We start from the raw sequence: 17,954 nt of genomic DNA, 5'->3' as shown, positions 1-17,954 counted from the left end.
CTGCTAGAGACGTTTCCGGAAAATTGGACCAATCGGGTTAGCGTTAGCCTGGTCATAGCCATCACGATTCGGCGGACGCATCTCTCTCGAAGAATAGGGACTTGGCAGTACTACGTCATGCAACGTCAGGCTACCTTCCACTAGTGCTAAAAAACATACCAGGAGGAGGGGCTTATGTAGCTTTCATTCTGTTAAAAAATATACCATAATGGCGCTGGGGGCGGAGTTAAGCCCGAATTGCCAAGTCCCTATTATTTTCCAATTCAAAAGCGCGTATCTTGGATTCTTGGATTGTGGGATTGGCCCTAATTCTGAAAATATTGGTTCAAAAAACTTCAAATCTCTTGAGATTGTGCAAGAGTTTCAAAAGTTTCTCTTTGATAGTTTTTTGCATAAAAATTAAATCGGTTATTAGCCATAATTAAGTGAGGAAAGGTGTTTTTTCACTGGATCATTAAAATTTCTTGAAATTTTATTATTCAAGGCTTTTAAATTATCGAACAAAGTTTCAAAGATTTAAAACCAAAAGTTTAGAAGTTCATTTAAAGGGGCTAACCGGCGCTGTTGGGGTGAAGTCCGCCCTTAGTTCAGAGGGAAAACACCCAGCTCTTTGGCCATAAGGAATGGCGCCACTGTCGCGGTGGGCCCCCTCCCCCCCTTCACCCCAACAGCTCCGGCCAGCCCCTTTAATTTTTCTTACAAAAAAAAATGAATGATAAACTTTTGAAAATATACAACATAATAACAAACCAATCATCTAATTAAAATTCCAAAAGATTTTAAACAGCGGTTTTTGAAAATGAAGGAATTTGGGAGAAAAACGAGGCTTCACGCATTGGCGACCATATTTTCGGCATAAAAAATGGAGCTGGGCTGATTGGACGGGCATCCATAGCTCGAGTAGCTTGCGTCGTTGAGCGCGTAATTCAGTTGGCTGTGGCCTAAGTTGGATTCGCAAATTAGCATAACAGATAAAACGCGCCGTTTTTAAAATGCGGTCGAGAAATCTTACAGACCAAAAGAAGTTGATCCAAGCTGTCCACACCTTTCGAAGGCGATGGGTTTCCTAATGTTAATAGTTACGCTGTAGCTTCTAAATTCAAAATTATTTCTAGGCCTAGTTTTAAACCAATAAATTCACTATGAGGACAGTTCTTATTATAGTTTTCCAATTTATTTTAACCGTGGTAGAGAACAGGGGATCGTAATTTCGTAAGATATGTCACATAAGTTTGTCACCGGTTACAAACTGGAGCTTGTCATGAAGTGGCGTATGCCATAGATTCGAGGTAAAGCGAGACCTGGTGAGGCGCTGTCATAGGCTTATTACAGACTAAATAGGAAGATGGACTGTAAAATTAACCGAGTGTAGTCAATTCTCGCTTCAGTTCTCGAACTAGCTCGAGCTGTAAGTCTCTAGCACTACCAAGTATAGGTAGTGTCAAACTTATGGAACATATCTTATAAACTTATGGCAAAATCAACTGAAAAACACTGAAAGCTTTGGCCGCGATTCAACTTAAAAGCTGTTTGTATAAACCTCACGATGCACTTTTCGCGCTTGCCGTGGTATAGTACCACTACATGTCGGAGCTAAAACGCGTTGAGTGCCATAAAGTAACTCGTAGAAAAGTTTGTTGTGGCAAATAAAACGGTTTGCTGCAATAGAAACTTATTGATATCATTGTGTCTTGTTTTTAATTTTAATATCATTGCGCGTGCTTTAGCAATTGTTAGAGAATAGCAAGTAATTAGTGACTACGGTAGGTGGGTTGGACAACCGTTTGATTATTTCTGAAGTAAGTGTTAATTTAATATTTATGTAAAAAACATAAGTTTATAAGTTATGTTCCATAAGTATGACACTACATATACTTCATAATGCTAGACTTACAGCGCGAGCTAGTTCGAGACCGACGCGAGAATTGAGTACACTCTGGTTTGCAGTCCATCTTCCTATTTAGTCGTGTACTAAGCCTTTAACAGCGCCTCACTTCACGAGAATCTATGACGTTTCACTTTATGACAAGCTCCCAGTAATCAGTGACAAGGCCTGAATAAGAGGATGCACAATATGCCTTTGGCATCGGTGCTAGGGCGCGTACCCTCCTCTACAATAATAATAATAATAATCAGTGACAAACTTATCGAAAATATCTTATGATCTTACGATAGTTGTGATTAATTGTGGGCCATACACTTTTGTTGTGTAATATGCCAATTTTGCCTAAGAGTCCAATTTAGGATTTTTTTACTCGAAATTTAAAAACGATTTGAAAATCTCGGAATAGAGTTGACGAACACAAAGTTATGTGTATTTTTCGCGTTAATATATCAAGAGGAAAGTAATTTTGAGTTTATTTGCTTTTTTATATTCTCGCCGTAGATCTATAATTGAACCCTAAATTTAATACAGTATTTCCCAATAATTTGCCTGTTTAATATTATAATGTTATTTCGGGTTATGCTAATTGAAAGGAAATTATATGGCATATTATTACGTCGTTGAATATTTATTACTCCAAGCAGAAATATGCTCCAAGGTATATATATTTGTTATTAAATAATATAATAATATATATATGTTATGAATCATAGAAAGTTATTACATTTACAACCGTTGACGACAAATTTATTTCGATCAAAACAACCCAAGAATAAAACCAAATATTTCCATTCAATATCAAAGCAAGAAGTGATATCTAGTTTAATAGGGAGAAGGTATAAATTCGCCACATTTCTAGCTTTATCTCCAGTCCAAACGTAGCCTGTCCGGAGTTAATCCCCGCCTCTAAATTACACCCAGCAGCATCTCATTGGTTCTTGAAAACTCACGTCAGCGCGACGCGAATGACGAAAATTACTTGTATTTTCCGACTGAGGAGAGTGGCGAAATAGCCCGGCCTCCTTTTACGTCTCCCCCTTGTATTTTGAAAGGGGGACTGGGACTATGGCGCGCGAATACTAAGGCATCTTATATCATCTCACTAATAAACTAGATATCACTTCTTGATCAAAGTAAACATAGTAAATATTTATGGATAAGAGAAAGTTCTGACTGACTGATAATCAGCACCCAACCCATATCCTCCGCTTTGTCAGAAAGCTGACAATTTAGCAGGGACGTTACTTATAATCATAAGTTTATATGATATGTTCCTTCCATAAGTTTGACACTTACTATAATTTGTAATGCTAGAAACTTACAGTTCGAGCTAGTTCGAGGGAGAACGACGGAAGCGAGAATTGAAGTTCTACACTCGGTGTTTATTTTGCAGGACTTCCATCTTCCTATTTAGTCTGTACTAAGTCTTTGACAGCGCCACACCAGGCCTCGCTTTACCAGAATCTAATCTATGACGTTTCGCCTATGTCACTTCATGACCAGCTTTCAGTAACCAGTGACAAAATCATGGAACATATACTATGAACTTATGCCACACATTATGAACCGTTCTGAAGCCGTCTTGAAAAATGGCGGCCTGATCAAAACGTTATAACCTTTCCGTGAGAAATAGTCTGCGCCAACGTTTCATCTGAATTCATGGATTAGTATACTGGTTAGCTATAACCTATAGACAGGCTTTATGGCTTGCCTTTTATGCTTGAAAATAGGCGCTATATTTTAAAATGGCTGACCGAGTAGCATATCGTAATGTATTGATGGGCAACACCGAATCCCTTTGCTGGTCAAATGAACTCAACTGACTGATCATGACAGAATCTCCAAGCTCTGACTTGAACCACTACGCCGAAAGCCTTTTGACTATACTATTCGTAGAAGTTGTTAAACGAAAAAATTTCAGATTTTCGCTAAATTTATTATCTTTCTTCGATGCCAGCCACTGCAGCTACGGAATGTTTATAGATTGCAAAATACACGAATAAACACATCGCCGATAACTAGAAATATGTTACAGATTTTATGATTAACAATATAACTGTATTACCCTCACTTACAGGGTTGATTTAATTGTACGACTGGATTTCTTTGACTAGATCGATGGTAACGCGTGTACTAGAAAAGCAGAAGGTGCAACCTTTTCAGTATAATTTGACACATTCGAATTTTTCCATTTACAGTGCGAAATGAACAAGAAGGCGATCTTGTCGGGTATAGCGGCATTCCTCTTCAGTTTGACAATGGGAAACGTGCACGCCATAGGAAATCTAATACCGTATTTGGCGTCTTATCTTCGACACTACGTCAACCCAGAAATAGGATTAAACAACATGATTTGGATACAAACCATTTCCGAGGCTTCTTTGAACTTATTTACATTTGCCGGGGGATTTTTAATTGATAAATTCAGTCTAAGGGCAGTGGCGTTCACTGGAACTCTACTATACAGGTAAATTACATGGCCAACTTGGATTGCCTTCTTTCGGCAGAAGGAGTTGAAGTTGGTCATGGTCCTGTTTCCCAATCGTTTAAAGGTGGAATTCATAAACGTCGGACGCAACGCAATTTAGTACAGGCGAAGGCCAGGGCGTCGTGCCCAAACGTCTTGCCTTCATGCCTTTACTAAAATGTGATGCGTCCGACGTTAATGAATTCCACCTCTAATTGTCATGTTGTAATTGCAGTGGTTTCCAATGTCTTTCCTACTTTACCATCCAAAAAAGTTATTTTTTATGGTTAGTGACTTACTCGTTTTGCGCCTGGATTGGAGGAGGATTTCTCTATGTTTCAGTAATTGTTGCCCGTTCCAAAGTAATCAATTAAAATAAATGTTCATAGGCCTACTTTCAAATGAAACTGATTCGAAGCTATTCAGATAATCGAGAACCTTGTTACAAACACAGTTCGCGAATCAACTTGAAGCGACTTTTGGATTGACAAATTATTTTATTACAAACAGAGAAACCAATATTCAGGGGCGTGGCCGCCATTGGGGTATCCTCCCTTTCACCAAGAAGTCACCCGAGTTCACTACTTCACGCAGAAGGCAAACCAACTCACAATGGCTCTAAGGAGCTTCTTGGCGAGAGGGACAATACCCCAATAGTGGCCTCGCCCCTTTGTGTTGGTTTGCATTTTGTAATAAACAAATTTGTCTATTTGAAGACTAGTTTTTGACTTGTTAAACGCCATTGTAAAGACGTATTAGCTAGTCAAGATGGGGTGGCGTAGCGGTTAGCGCTTTCGCCTCGCAGCAAGAGGATCCCGGGTTCGATCCCGGACTGTGGCACCGGGTGAAAAATCTGGGAAGAAATCCTTCCGCGTAGAGTTTGCAAGTTCTCTCCCCGCTTGTTAAAAGGAGTTTTCCTCCGCGGTCTAACCCGGTTTCTCCTTTCCATCAAAACTTGCAGAGGTTAACGGTAATAGTTAGTATCGGGCGCTGTCGGTTAGCTGTGGGGGCATAGGGGCTAGCCACCACCCCTCTATGCATTGTATAGGCGTTAGATAAGTGGCAATAAGTCGCAAGATGACTTGGTCCAATTAGCTAGCTGAACTTTAACTGTATGATATGAGTTTGGGCTGGTGTTAAATATTACTACACATGTAACGTTGAGAGAAAATGTGTTCAAATACTATATGCCAGACAACCTTAACGAAAGCGTCTTCAAGTGTGAACTGAGGCTGTTAGAATCGCTTCGAACTAGCACGGCCAACTGTTTTGCAGTGGTTTCCCAACAATTATGGTGTGGCTTACGGGTTAGTCGGTACAGGGCTTGGCCTCGGAGGTGTAATATGGCTACAAACTCAAACGGCACTGCTCAACCCAGAAAATTTTGAACTAAACAACACTTCGACAAGTTATAGGTAAAATCTTCAAAATGTTAAACAAAAGCCCCATTCTAGAATTTTTTCCTTTCGTTTATTCGAAAGAGCATTTAAAATATTGAATATTATAAATTGGTATCATGAATTCATCAGTAATATTCATAAAGATACGACTAATTACGTTCTATGACTGAACCCTACGCGTCATGACGATAGACCACGTCAAATTTCTATTGTACGAGTCACGACTAGTACTGACAAATTCGTCCAAATGGATAACATAGCCCTTTTGCGTCATAGTCTCAAAGAGGTCTATTGCGTTCGTGATCTTGGATCGAATGCACTATGGCCTAACACGTAGTGTAGGACATTAAAAGAAAACTTCACTCCTTATAATATTGTATATTAAAACATTATTCCAATTTAAATAATTCACTATCTTGCATTTTCTTTCGAATATAAAAGAAATACTATCCTGAAATTTCCATTCAATAGAGTTATAATTGTAAGGAACTTTTTAGATATTTTACTGACGAAACACTGTTGGATCGTGTTCCTAATATGCTATGGGAGATTCCACTTATTTTTCTAGTTTTAAATCTTTGTGGAATGTTGCTATTATTTGATAACGAATCTTCAGAGGTATTAAAAATGCAATGATTATTCACTCAAATGCATACAAGACTCAAATTTTGATTTTACATATAGGTCATCTCGGACACAACAATTGAAGGCACGAAAGTATCATTTTCATCGTACTTTAGGCGTGCAGAGCTTTATCTACTATGGATTATAAGTTTGCTACTGATACTGCCAACTATGTATATTATGGCCTATTTGAAAGTAAGCTTTTCCAAAGCGTGAGAGGCACAGCAACAAATACGACTCCAAGTGATGAATTGAGGGGTTTGTCTGTGAGACTCTCATGGTCGAACTTCTCTCGAGTTTTTATAAAACCTGTACTGCTCAAAAGAGAGGTTCATTTATAGAACTATCTCTGAAGCCTTAGCGTGACGTCACCCATGCTATTTGCCCATAGAACCAAAGCGGGACTAAACATGGCTGATCATTGACAAAGCTAAGCCCGTGACGTTTTACAACCAATCGGCTTCTGTTACAACTGAGATAGCTCTATTCTATGGGAAAAATTACGGGATATTGGAAATGTTGATAATCTGTTAATATGAATCTGATATTTGCACTGTTTTTGAATATGAGCTATTTACAATTTTTATAAGCAATGTTTTACACTTCCAAGTCGTTTGGTCTACACGTAGTCAATGATGACCACAAGATGACGTATCTTCTGTCCTTTTTCGAAATTGGATTCATGTCGGGAAAAATTATTACAGGCGTCATTGCTGGCAAAGTGTCTTACAAGGTAATGGACCTAAATTTTCCTCGGTTTAACCTTTTGCGAACAATAAGGTAAAATTGAACACGGGCATTGAAGGAGTGCTAGGAATTAAGGCGGTGTTTCCCAAACTTTTCATAGTTGCGAGTGCGTCTTTGTCTTTTGACCTGGGAGGGGTTTGATCCCGGCCGGTGGCAGCTTGTGAAAAACCGGGTAAAAATCCTTCTGCATAGAATTTGCGAATTTGAAAATCTCACGACATGGAGTAATAGATGTCGATACAGCTAGTAATTGTCGTACCTAGCTAGAAGTAGAACTTCATTGTACGGCTTATAGTTTTTTAAAACCCTTAGAATTTTTGCACCAAATGGGGACTCGAAATTCGGCACGATCTTGAGCTTTAGTTACACCATAAGATCATAAGATGCGTTCCATAAGTTTGTCACTGGTTAATGAGAGCTTGTCACGAAGGGACGTAGGTCATAGATTCTCGTAAAGCGACGCGTGGTGAGGCGCTGTTATCAAAGGCTTAGTATAGACTAAATAGAAAGATGGAACTTGGAAGTCCTGCAAAATTAACCGAGTGTAGTCAATTCTCGCTTCCGTCGTTCTCCCCCGAACTAGTTCGAGCTGTAAGTCTCTCAGTAGCATTACGAAGTATAGAAAGTGTCATACTTATGGAACGTATCTCATAAACTTATGATTACACTAAATAAAAAATGAATATACTCTATGCAAATTGTACTTAAAGTAATTATCATTAAAACTTATTAAGCAGCGTGTTTCGATTTGAGCACGAGGTTCTATTATTCACTTTTCCCTACATACAGGTAGCTCTTGTGGTGATTTGTTTAAGCTTGGGACCATTCACCCAGTTGCTAACATTCTGCGCTTACCTTCCGCCGATACCGTTCCTGGTGACATATTCAATCTGCGGTTTTATAGTCTTTTCCGCAGCCAGTGGCACATTCACAATCGTTCCAATTTGTGCCGTGAAAATCTTTGGTCAAACTCATTCGGGAACAGTCTCGGGTCTTCTATTGACTTCTCAGGTGATGAAAATATTTTTACTTTCAGTAACCTCAAACTGGCCAGAAAAACTAGAAACTTTTTCTCCCAAAAATCGCTTTTGAAGACATTTTAATGAAAGCATAAGCTTATAAGATATGTTCCTTCCATAAGTATGACACTACCTATACTTCGTAATGCTACTGAGAGACTTACAACTAAAGCTAGTTCGGGGGAGAACGACGAAAGCGAGAATTGAAGTCCCACACTCGGTGGTTAATTTTGCAGGACTTCCATCTAATCCTATTTAGTCGGCATTACTAAGCCTTTGACAGCGCCTCACCAGGTGTCGCTTTACACTGAATCTATGACCTACCTCACTCACTTCGTGACAAGCTCTCAGTAACCAGTGACAAACTTATGGGGAACATATCTTATAAACTTATGATGAAACGTAATTTTACTCTGTGAAATTTCCACTAACAAAGTGAAAACACATGGGCTAGAAAACCGTAACATATATGAAATTAATTAGTTTGAAAGTTAATTATAACAGTTTTAATATTTAGGTTGCTGGCAGCCTTCTCTCAAGCGCCATAAGCGACCCTTTGCAAAATATCTTAGGCTGGGATTGGATGTTCTTTGTCCAGTTAGTCTTCTCACTCGCAGGTTAGTTGACACGTTGAGCAATACCTTCCTCGCTTGAAATTCGTCACTTCACTCATCCAACATTGTTTCCAATATTGACCAGCATTAATCATCGTAATATTCCTTCCCCCTGATTCTAAGTCAAGATCCGCAAAGTCAAAAACAGCAACAGAAATTCCAGAAATCCCAAATATTAGTCGTAACGTTACTTTGAAAACATATTCGAAGAATTGTTACGGCGCAAATGACGATACATTGCAATGATTTTTTATCGATTAAATGATGTTGTTATTATTATTATTATTATTATTATTATTAAAAGCCGGTTTTTGGTTCAATTTTTTAATTGTTTTCGCGACCCCTGACATTGAATTATGTTCTGTTTCGATTCATCAATGTGCAAAACATTTTTCTCACAAAATACGGCCTCTAAGGCTTCTTCCATCGGGAGTGTTTACACTCAATAATTAAGTCTTCCCCTTCTCTTATGATTGTCTCTTTGAACAATACGCCAAACTAGTCAAAGGCTTCTTAGGTAACAACCAAATCAAATTAGCATAAAAGATGTGTATAGCGTGTGAAGTTTGGAAACCTGGAATGTAAAGGATGTATAAATTTGAATTTTGAAGTAAACCTTTTCTAAGGCAGCTCTCGAAATAGCAACCGCGATTCCGTAAAAACAGCGGCGTTGTTCAAAAACTACAGTTCCAGAAATAGCGGCTGCTGTTTTAGGAAATAGCAGTTTTTAGCTTGAGTTTTGATCAATTCTTAAACCTACATGTAGTTTACCTTACCTATTAAACACAACAAGATCATCATACGCTAACCTAACCTAACCTTACCTTACCTTACCTGACCTAATAGCTATTCGGGTTGGAATAACAATACCTGAACTGACCCTAATACTACGAGGTTCAAATAACCAAACCTTATCTCTTGTAACACTTTTTTGATACAAGTAACCAAGTTTAACCAAACTTAATTTCACTATCGTTTATCACTTCTCGGTTGTACTGCTCTTTTGGAAACTGCTTAACGGTCCGCCGCGTTTACGAGAACTTCTGAATTGCCGTAACGGGTAAACTGCACTTTCGGGAAACCGCTTTTTGGGGAACAACTGTTATGAGGACCGCTATTATGGGATCCTCTCATACGGGAACTGCTAATATGAGGGCTTCATATTTGACCATTAAATCCCTTCAATCAAGGAGAAACCTGAAAAAAATTAGGCAATTTTAATATTTCTACAATATGAACCCTTTTAACCATAACAATTTGGCACTCTCTGAAATAAACCTCTTTAAAGCAATTACGATTTCTGCAATAAACCTTTTTGCGCTGTTACTTGTTTGCTTTACATACCAATTGGTTGAGAAAAACAAACTGCAAAAAGAGTTTTTTTTTATTAAATCCACGCAGTTTATTGTAAATTTTGGACAAATTTTGGCATGTTAATAATTCAAGGCACTATAATAGGGCTTTTTTACGTATTTCCGTTTACCAATACGAAACAAAAAAAAATTAAAATATTTAAATCCAGTTGAAAAATTAAAAAAAAAACAGTGTCTTTTCATTTCTTTATACGCGAATTTCGCGTTAAATATAAACGAAAAAAAAAATATTTGAGATAATTGACGTTAACAAGAATTAATTAACATAAAGAATTAATAATAAACACTGGGAATGAATCAATCAAAAATTATCAAAAGGTCATTCAAAGTTCAAATTCATAAAAGTACCACCATGGCGAGTATGTTGAAATAATTCAACAAATAATAAGTTACGTCACTTTACGCGCGTCTTGATTCTAATCAACTTATAACGTCGTTGTTTTCCCTAATTTGATTTATTCTTTGATGAACTTTTTCAAGCGCCGTTTTCAAGTCAAAATGTAGGCCTATATCATTCGATCACTGAAGGCCCATTAACACGCCTACTTATTAAGCGTGAGATTAAGATTTCTCTATTTTGCTCTAACATCATAGGCTAGCGTGTAAATGGGACGAATTGGGTTTGAAATTGGTAAAATAGTACGTTAAGCGCCATTTTCACGCCATAATATCTCATTTAAGTCCCATTTACACGTTAACGTACTCGGCTTTAGGTGAAAAAAGTTCGAAAATTAACCAGAACATTTCTAAAGTAATCGGAAAAACGGGCACATCACCGTCTGTCAAGCGCCATTTCCACGCCATAATACCTCACTTAATTCACTTAAGTCCCATTTACATGCTAACGTATTCAGAATTAGGTACATAACGTTCTAAAATCAAGTATAGAACATTTCGCATCCAGTTTGAAAAGTGGGCACGTAAATGGGACGACTTGAGTTCGAAATTCAAGAAATAGTATGTTGGATAAAACCACCGCCTGTCAAGCGCCATTTTCACGCCATAATATCTCACTTAATTCACTGAAGTCCCATTTACACGCTAACGTACTCAACCTTATGTGGAAAATGTTCTAAAATTAACTGCAGAACATCTCGCACACAATCTGAAACGTGGGCTCGTAAATGGGAGGGGCGACTTGATCTCGAAATTGATTACGTAGGATGTCTGTCAAGCGCTATTTTCACTCCATAATATCTCACTTAATACACGTAAGTCCCATTTACACGCTAACGTATGCAGCCATGGGTGAAAGAAGTTCTAAAATTAACTATAGAACATCTCGCATCCAGTTTGAAACGTGGGTACGTAAATGGGAGGGGCGACTTCAGTTCGAAATTGATTACGTAGTATGTTGGATAAACGACAGTCTGTCAAGCGCCATTTTCACTCCATAATATCTCACTTAATTCATTGAAGTCCCATTTACACGCTAACGTATTCAGCCATGGGTGAAAGAAGTCCTAAAATTAACTATAGAACATCTCGTATCCAGTTTGAAAAGTGGGCACGTAAATGGGAGGGACGACTCGAGTTCAAAATTGGTTACGTAGTATGTTGGATAAACCACCGTCTGTCAAGCGCCATTTTCACTCCATAATATCTCACTTAATTCATTGAAGTCCCATTTACACGCTAACGTATTCAGCCATGGGTGAAAGAAGTCCTAAAATTAACTATAGAACATCTCGTATCCAGTTTGAAAAGTGGGCACGTAAATGGGAGAGACGACTCGAGTTCAAAATTGGTTACGTAGTATGTTGGATAAACCACCGTCTGTCAAGCGCCATTTTCACTCCATAATATCTCACTTAATACACGTAAGTCCCATTTACACGCTAACGTATTCAGCCATGGGTGAAAGAAGTCCTAAAATTAACTATAGAACATCTCGTATCCAGTTTGAAAAGTGGGCACGTAAATGGGAGGGACGACTCGAGTTCAAAATTGGTTACGTTGTATGTTGGATAAACCACCGTCTGTCAAGCGCCATTTTCACTCCATAATATCTCACTTAATTCATTGAAGTCCCATTTACACGCTAACGTATTCAGCCATGGGTGAAAAAAGTTCTAAAATTAACTATAGAACATCTCGTACACAGTTTGAAAAGCGGGCACGTAAATGGGAGGGACGACTTGAGTTCAAAATTGATTACATAGTACGTTAATTGTATAGTAAATCACCGCCTGGCTTTGCCTTTAAAGGCGAATTTCTTCCAAAACGATCCTTTCTTAAGATGATCCGGGGATGTATTGCTTTCTTTATGGACATTTTTGTTACGATTATCTTGAAGTTGATAATCAGGGACGGGTATTTGTTCGTAACCGCGAACGTCAACGCGCGTTGATTGATTTTCGTGGTCATAGTTATCAAGGTCCATACGTTCGACGCCACCATCGTGATCCTCGTAGTTAACTTGATGGGACGGACTAGAATGACCGCTGTCCGTTTCTTTACGCGGGTCTTTCAGCATGTCCAGGAATGTCGGCTCGGATTTGGCCACTTTGGCTCGGGTTAGAGTAAAGCTGTAATTGCTGTTTTTCTCGTTGTTGGATGGAAGAGCTTGGACCGTGTCCGCCTCGAGAACCTAGGGGCCAAAAACATCGTTCAACAAGGAGACAATAGAATCGCTAGAAGCATAAGATTATAAGATATGTTCCTTCCATAAGTTGGCACTACATATACTTCGTAATGCTAGAGACTTAACAGCTCGAGATATCTAGTTCGAGAACGACGCAAGCGAGAATTGAAGTCCTACACTCGGTGGTTAATTTTGCAGGACTTCCATCTAGGTCCTATTTTGTCTGTATTATTAAGCCTTTGACAGCGCCTCACCAGGCGTATGTCGCTTTACCCTGACTATGACCTACCTCAATCACTTCATGACAAGCTCCAGTTTGTAACCAGAATTTACAAACTTATGGATGGAACATATCTTATGAACTTATGATGGTATCGACAAGACATACCGTTGGATCCTCGACAAAAGCTTGGGCCAAATTCCTGCTTATTTGTTTCCGAATGGTTTTCTTCATTGACAAGTGTCTTTCCAAGTGTTTGATGTCCTTGTCCGTCAACGTCTTCGACGAATAACCAGGACCGTCTCTCTCGACCGACGCTGAACGGTTGCGCTGTTCATTACGATTACCCTGATTCCTGTTGACATCTCCGGCGAAACCAGAACGATTGCCATTCTTCTTCGACGACGAAGAATGCTGTTCATGAAATAAAATGTTTAACACACTTCCGGAAAATAACTTAAAAAAAGTTGAAAATAGAACAAAATGGCCAGAAATATATTAATAGCCCCTTCCAAAAAGTTTGACTGCCTTGTGCATCTTGTTGTTTAAGTTCTTCGCGCATGCGCACTTGGAGCTAAAAAAACGTCATATCTAGGTTGTGAACTAGGCTATGCGGGGAAATTACTTCCTGTTTGTAGGAAGAACTGAACTGACTCAGACTAAGAACATTTTTTCAAAACTTTTTGTAAGGGGCTATTTAGGTAGTCTGGCCATTTTTTTCTCTCTTTAGTACTTACTCTGGAATCGCATCGACTAGATCTGTGGTCGTTGTTTGGAGCGATGGCTCCAGATCGATCGTAGTTGCTTTGGTTCATCTCGTTATCGGTTGAGTCCGAGTGGTCAGTATCGATGAAATCGTTGGGCGAAGAGGAAGTGGAGACGTCATCGCGACTAAAGGAGGAATTGGACGAAGAGGAATCGTCCCGGATTTGATTTCGTCTTCGACTGCCCGGTGAATAATCGTACTCTCGCACTTCCGTTTTGCGACCGACTTCCGCTTTGTTGGAGGAACCTCCTCGGTACGGGGCGAAGATGTCTCGTACGTGAGGAATACCGCGGTCCATGGCTAACATTGACACCACCGACGCTGATAAACTCTAATCAACACTGAAATCTGAAATGAAATTAAATTAAGAATTATAATTAAAAACATCTTAGGCTTCAGATAACAAATATGACAAGATAAAGAAACGCTGCTTAAAAAATAAGAGCGACGTAGGAATCAATGTCGAAAAACGTACATTTCCCCACCTTGAAATTTCAAAGGCCTATTCAGACTGAACAAAAATTTTACGTTCACGTTGGTAAATTCGCTTTGCTCGCTTAATTAAACACGTGTCAACGAATGCGTAAAAGCAAAGATTCGCGGGTTTAGTTAGAAATTTTTTGGTTTCGCCGGGCAATGCATAGACATGGCGCCACCTCGTAAGGGCCGTTATTTAGCCATAGCTCACTCGATCATGCTTACTTACGCATAATTGATTGGGCTACGAATTATCAAACGATATATGAAAGAGTTTTGAGAATTCTCAGCGGTATTTGACACATTGGTATTTTAGAATTCAAATATCATGGTTCAAAAATTACAATGAATGTGACTCGTTTTAAGTCGTCTGCTCCCACGTCAGAACAGCGCGATGAAACGTACAGTCTGAATGGGCTTTAAGAGTTAAAAATAGTATTACCAAAACGAACTTTATAAGAATAACATTACCCGTTTTGAAATAAAAAATCTTTAAAAATCCTAACAGATGTCAAGTTAAGTGTAAACATAAGTTTATAAGATATGTTCCATAAGTATGACACTACCCATACTTCGTAATGCTGAGACTTACTGAGAGCTTGTCTGAGAACTCGGATTTGCAGTCCATCTTACTATTTATTCTGTACTAAGGCTTTGACAGCGCCTCACCAGGCGTATGTCGCTTTACCCTGAAACTATGACCTACTTCAATCACTTCATGACAAGCTCCAGTTTGCAACCAGAAATTACAAACTTATGGAGAACATATCTTTTGAACTTATGGTGTAAATAATATAATTATTGTTTTGGTGCAACGCAAAAGCACATCTCTAATTTGACTATCTGTTCCTTCAGCCAAGCTATATTGACCACTATTCCATTACTTTTTAAACCACAAAGACAGTTTTTCATTAATAACAATTAATGGTCCGAGATATTGACCCTAGTGGAATTAAATAATTCCAAAGAATATATTAAACATTTATAATGGTTACTATAGAATCTTGAAAGTAGTGGGGGGGGGGTTTGATGGGGGAAGTGGTTTAAAACTGGCTTCAAGGCGTTGTCGAGACTTTTAAGTAAACTAAACCGGTTGCGTTTTACAATGAGAGGTTTTTTTGTTAAGTTTAATTCTGGACCGGTGTTGAAGGTTTTCATATTTTCATAAAAGCTAAGGTTTGCGTCACTCTTTCTTAACTTTTTAAAGTCTCACCCACACACAAGATAATATCATAAGCTAAATAAGACACCTGGAAGTTTACATTTGAGCAACGAGGTTGCGCAGAGTTTAAAAGAGAAAGAAGATAGTTGCTTGTTTTAATGTTCTTTACGCACAGACACAATTTAATATCGATATGATATCGGTATCCATTACCGATATGACGCTTTAACCGATATATCGGATCGAGATTGATTTGTCGATTTTGACCAATTTATCGGTGATTAATCGGTGAACGTCGGTGGGTAATTGCTAATAACATCGGTGGATATTGGTCTCGATAACCGATATATCGATTCGAAATTGATTTGCCGATTTTTACCAACTTATCGGTTAATAATCGGTAAAAATCGGTGGGTAATTGGTTAAAAACATCGGTGGATATTGGTCTCGATAACCGATATATCGATTCGAGATTAATTTGCCGATTTTACCAATTTATCGGTTAACAATCGGTGAACATTGGAGGGTAATTGCTAAAACCATCGGTGGATATTGGTCTCGATAACCAATATGAAACTTAAACCGATATATCGATTCGAGATTAATTTTCCGAATTTTACCAATTTATCGGTTAATAATCGGTAAACATCGGTAGGTAATTGGTAAAAAAATCGGTGGATATTGGTCTCGATAACCGATATATTGGTTCAAGATTAATTTACCCAATTTTTACCAATTTATCGGTTAATAATTGGTAAAAAAATCTATTTTTATTTGGCAAAAAATCTGTGGGTAATTGCTAAAAAAATCGGTGATAACTGGTCTTGATAACTGATATGACACTTTAACCGATATATCGGTTCGAGATTAATTTACCGATTTTTACCAATTTATCATTATCAGTAAACATCGGTGGGTAATTAGCTAAAAAAAATGGGTTCATATGGGTTTCATTGGGTTATATAATCGGCCGAGTTCAATCCATAATCAGTTAACCTCGGTATTGGTTCAGTAATACTTATCCCCATATCGGCATCGGGGATTGATCAACGCTAGATGTTAACATAAATCGGGGGAAACATTTACAAGTTTTTGAATTCTGTATCTACTTAATCCTTCTTCATTTTCCCTTCAAATAAACATTCTAGATGGCGTAACGTTACTTAAGATTGCCTCTCACGCGTTCAATATGACGAGACTCGAAACCTTGGCGCCACACTAGCTAGATCTTACGCTAGACTGAATTTACTTATGAAAATGCCTAAAGTCAAGAAGAACGTTAACGTTCTGAAAAATTACGAGGAGTCCACAGATCATACTTTATTTTTAGAAATCATCATAACACGAGATAAATTAACTGTTTACATGAAGAATAGACGCGCTAAATACTAGGCCTTACTGTTCTTTTAATGAGGATTAACATAATGTACTTTAACCTAAAAAATACTCTCGAGTAATTAAACTTATCTCGATCAAAATGTGTCAAATTTATGAAAACGTGTGAACTCTTTTCTGATAATATCGTTTTAATTTAACTTAGTTATTTTCAACGTAAGTAGCGCAATAAAAACACAGGAAGGAAACTGTATAAGATATAGAGTAATAAGTCTTTGACCATGGAAAGTTGAAAAATTAAAATTACTTTTAATTTAATTATTTATATCTATATAAATCAAAGTCCTGACTGACTGACTGACTGATAATCAACGCCCAGCCCAAACCGCTTGCCCTAGAAGGCTGAAAATTTACAGGAACGTTACTCGTAAGTAGTAGGCGCGTACTTAGAAAGATTCCCCCAATCCACCGCCATATTCAAAAATGGCGTCCAGAAATGTAAAAAGTCCGCGCGTTTCAACCGATTTCGCAAATATTTAGTACACTGGTTTCCTTTAACCTATAGACGGGCTGAAAGGTCTTTTGGGTTCGATTTGTTGCCATCTTTTTAAATGGCGGCCAGAAATTTAAAACCCTTCTTTATGGAATAATGTCCGCGTGAAAAGTAGTAATAAAAATGCATCCCTAAGGGCTGACGGGCAACACCGAGTGCCTTCGCTCCTAGGGTGCTACAAAAATTGGACATCAGTAAAATCTACCCATTCTTTATATAATTTTCATGGAAGTTCTTATTACACTCGACCGACGCCGCGGGTAAAAGCTAGTTACACATAATATCACGAGAAAACCGAAATGGCAAAGGCTGCCTTACTTAAACTTAAAATTAGAATGTTATGTCCGACTAAAGTCTAAATTAAAAATTCTAAAGTGTACAAAAAACCCTCCACGTGATTTAACCCACTACATACATAAAACTAATTTAAATACTAAAATCCCTTTTAATCGATAAAAAACTGGACGATTAAATTTACTTTCTAGAGCGTAAAATCCAATGAAAAGCACTTGGAATTCTATTTTTATATAAAACCATCTGAAATACAACGAAAAGTATCTTCGAATTAGCCTAAGGTGTATAATAATCCTTGATAATGAAAAAGTTGCGGAACTCTTTTTACCTTGATTTTCAAAATAATTCGAAAGCCGCGAATGGAATACATAAGTTTTTTAACACTATAACTTTCCCGCTTCTGGGAAATTTTGGTTACTTTATAGTATACGCCC

General features: G+C 38.1%; 2 protein-coding genes across 3 annotated transcripts in view; one reads left to right on the top strand and one right to left on the bottom strand.

Moving 5' to 3' along the window:
* The first annotated feature begins 1,309 nt into the window (after nucleotides 1-1,309).
* LOC149647344 (uncharacterized) lies at nucleotides 1,310-9,050 on the top strand. 2 transcript variants are annotated; one of them, XM_089849733.1, is made up of 10 exons: nucleotides 1,310-4,006; nucleotides 4,084-4,352; nucleotides 4,588-4,714; nucleotides 5,665-5,767; nucleotides 6,250-6,370; nucleotides 6,437-6,571; nucleotides 6,987-7,109; nucleotides 7,913-8,134; nucleotides 8,660-8,759; nucleotides 8,842-9,050. In XM_089849733.1, exons 3-10 carry the CDS (start codon nucleotides 4,597-4,599, stop codon nucleotides 9,000-9,002), a joined length of 1,083 nt encoding a protein of 360 aa, XP_089705859.1. In that variant the 5' UTR covers nucleotides 1,310-4,006; nucleotides 4,084-4,352; nucleotides 4,588-4,596; the 3' UTR covers nucleotides 9,003-9,050. The 2 variants fall into 2 exon arrangements, with proteins under 2 accessions (XP_089705859.1, XP_089705860.1); XM_089849734.1 differs by lacking the exons at nucleotides 1,310-4,006; nucleotides 4,084-4,352 and having other exon boundaries at nucleotides 4,378-4,714.
* Nucleotides 9,051-10,122: 1,072 nt separating this feature from the next.
* Nucleotides 10,123-17,954, bottom strand: part of LOC149647343 (uncharacterized) — a 32,024-nt gene continuing 24,192 nt past the window's right edge. Inside the window, exons 2-4 of the mRNA XM_089850197.1 lie at nucleotides 13,671-14,047; nucleotides 13,102-13,347; nucleotides 10,123-12,719 (exon numbers count right to left, since the gene is read on the bottom strand). Coding sequence (XP_089706323.1) covers nucleotides 12,312-12,719; nucleotides 13,102-13,347; nucleotides 13,671-14,006 — 990 coding nt within the window. The 5' untranslated portion in view covers nucleotides 14,007-14,047 and the 3' untranslated portion in view covers nucleotides 10,123-12,311. The remainder of the gene's footprint in view (nucleotides 12,720-13,101; nucleotides 13,348-13,670; nucleotides 14,048-17,954) is intronic.

The sequence above is a fragment of the Phalangium opilio genome, unplaced genomic scaffold, assembly GCF_054372755.1.
Source record: "Phalangium opilio isolate 3A_F unplaced genomic scaffold, DU_Popi_V2 ptg000089l_1, whole genome shotgun sequence".
NCBI lineage: Eukaryota > Metazoa > Arthropoda > Arachnida > Opiliones > Phalangiidae > Phalangium > Phalangium opilio.
This window is presented reverse-complemented; position numbering and strand designations above follow the sequence as displayed.

Bases quoted from the DNA above. Each gene is read 5' to 3' on its own strand.
- LOC149647344 (XM_089849733.1), top strand. From the start codon at position 4,597: ATGTCTTTCCTACTTTACCATCCAAAAAAGTTATTTTTTATGGTTAGT. The intron at 6,572-6,986 runs GTAAGCTTTTCC...TACACTTCCAAG, and splicing joins ATATTATGGCCTATTTGAAA to TCGTTTGGTCTACACGTAGT. The intron at 7,110-7,912 runs GTAATGGACCTA...CCCTACATACAG, and splicing joins CTGGCAAAGTGTCTTACAAG to GTAGCTCTTGTGGTGATTTG.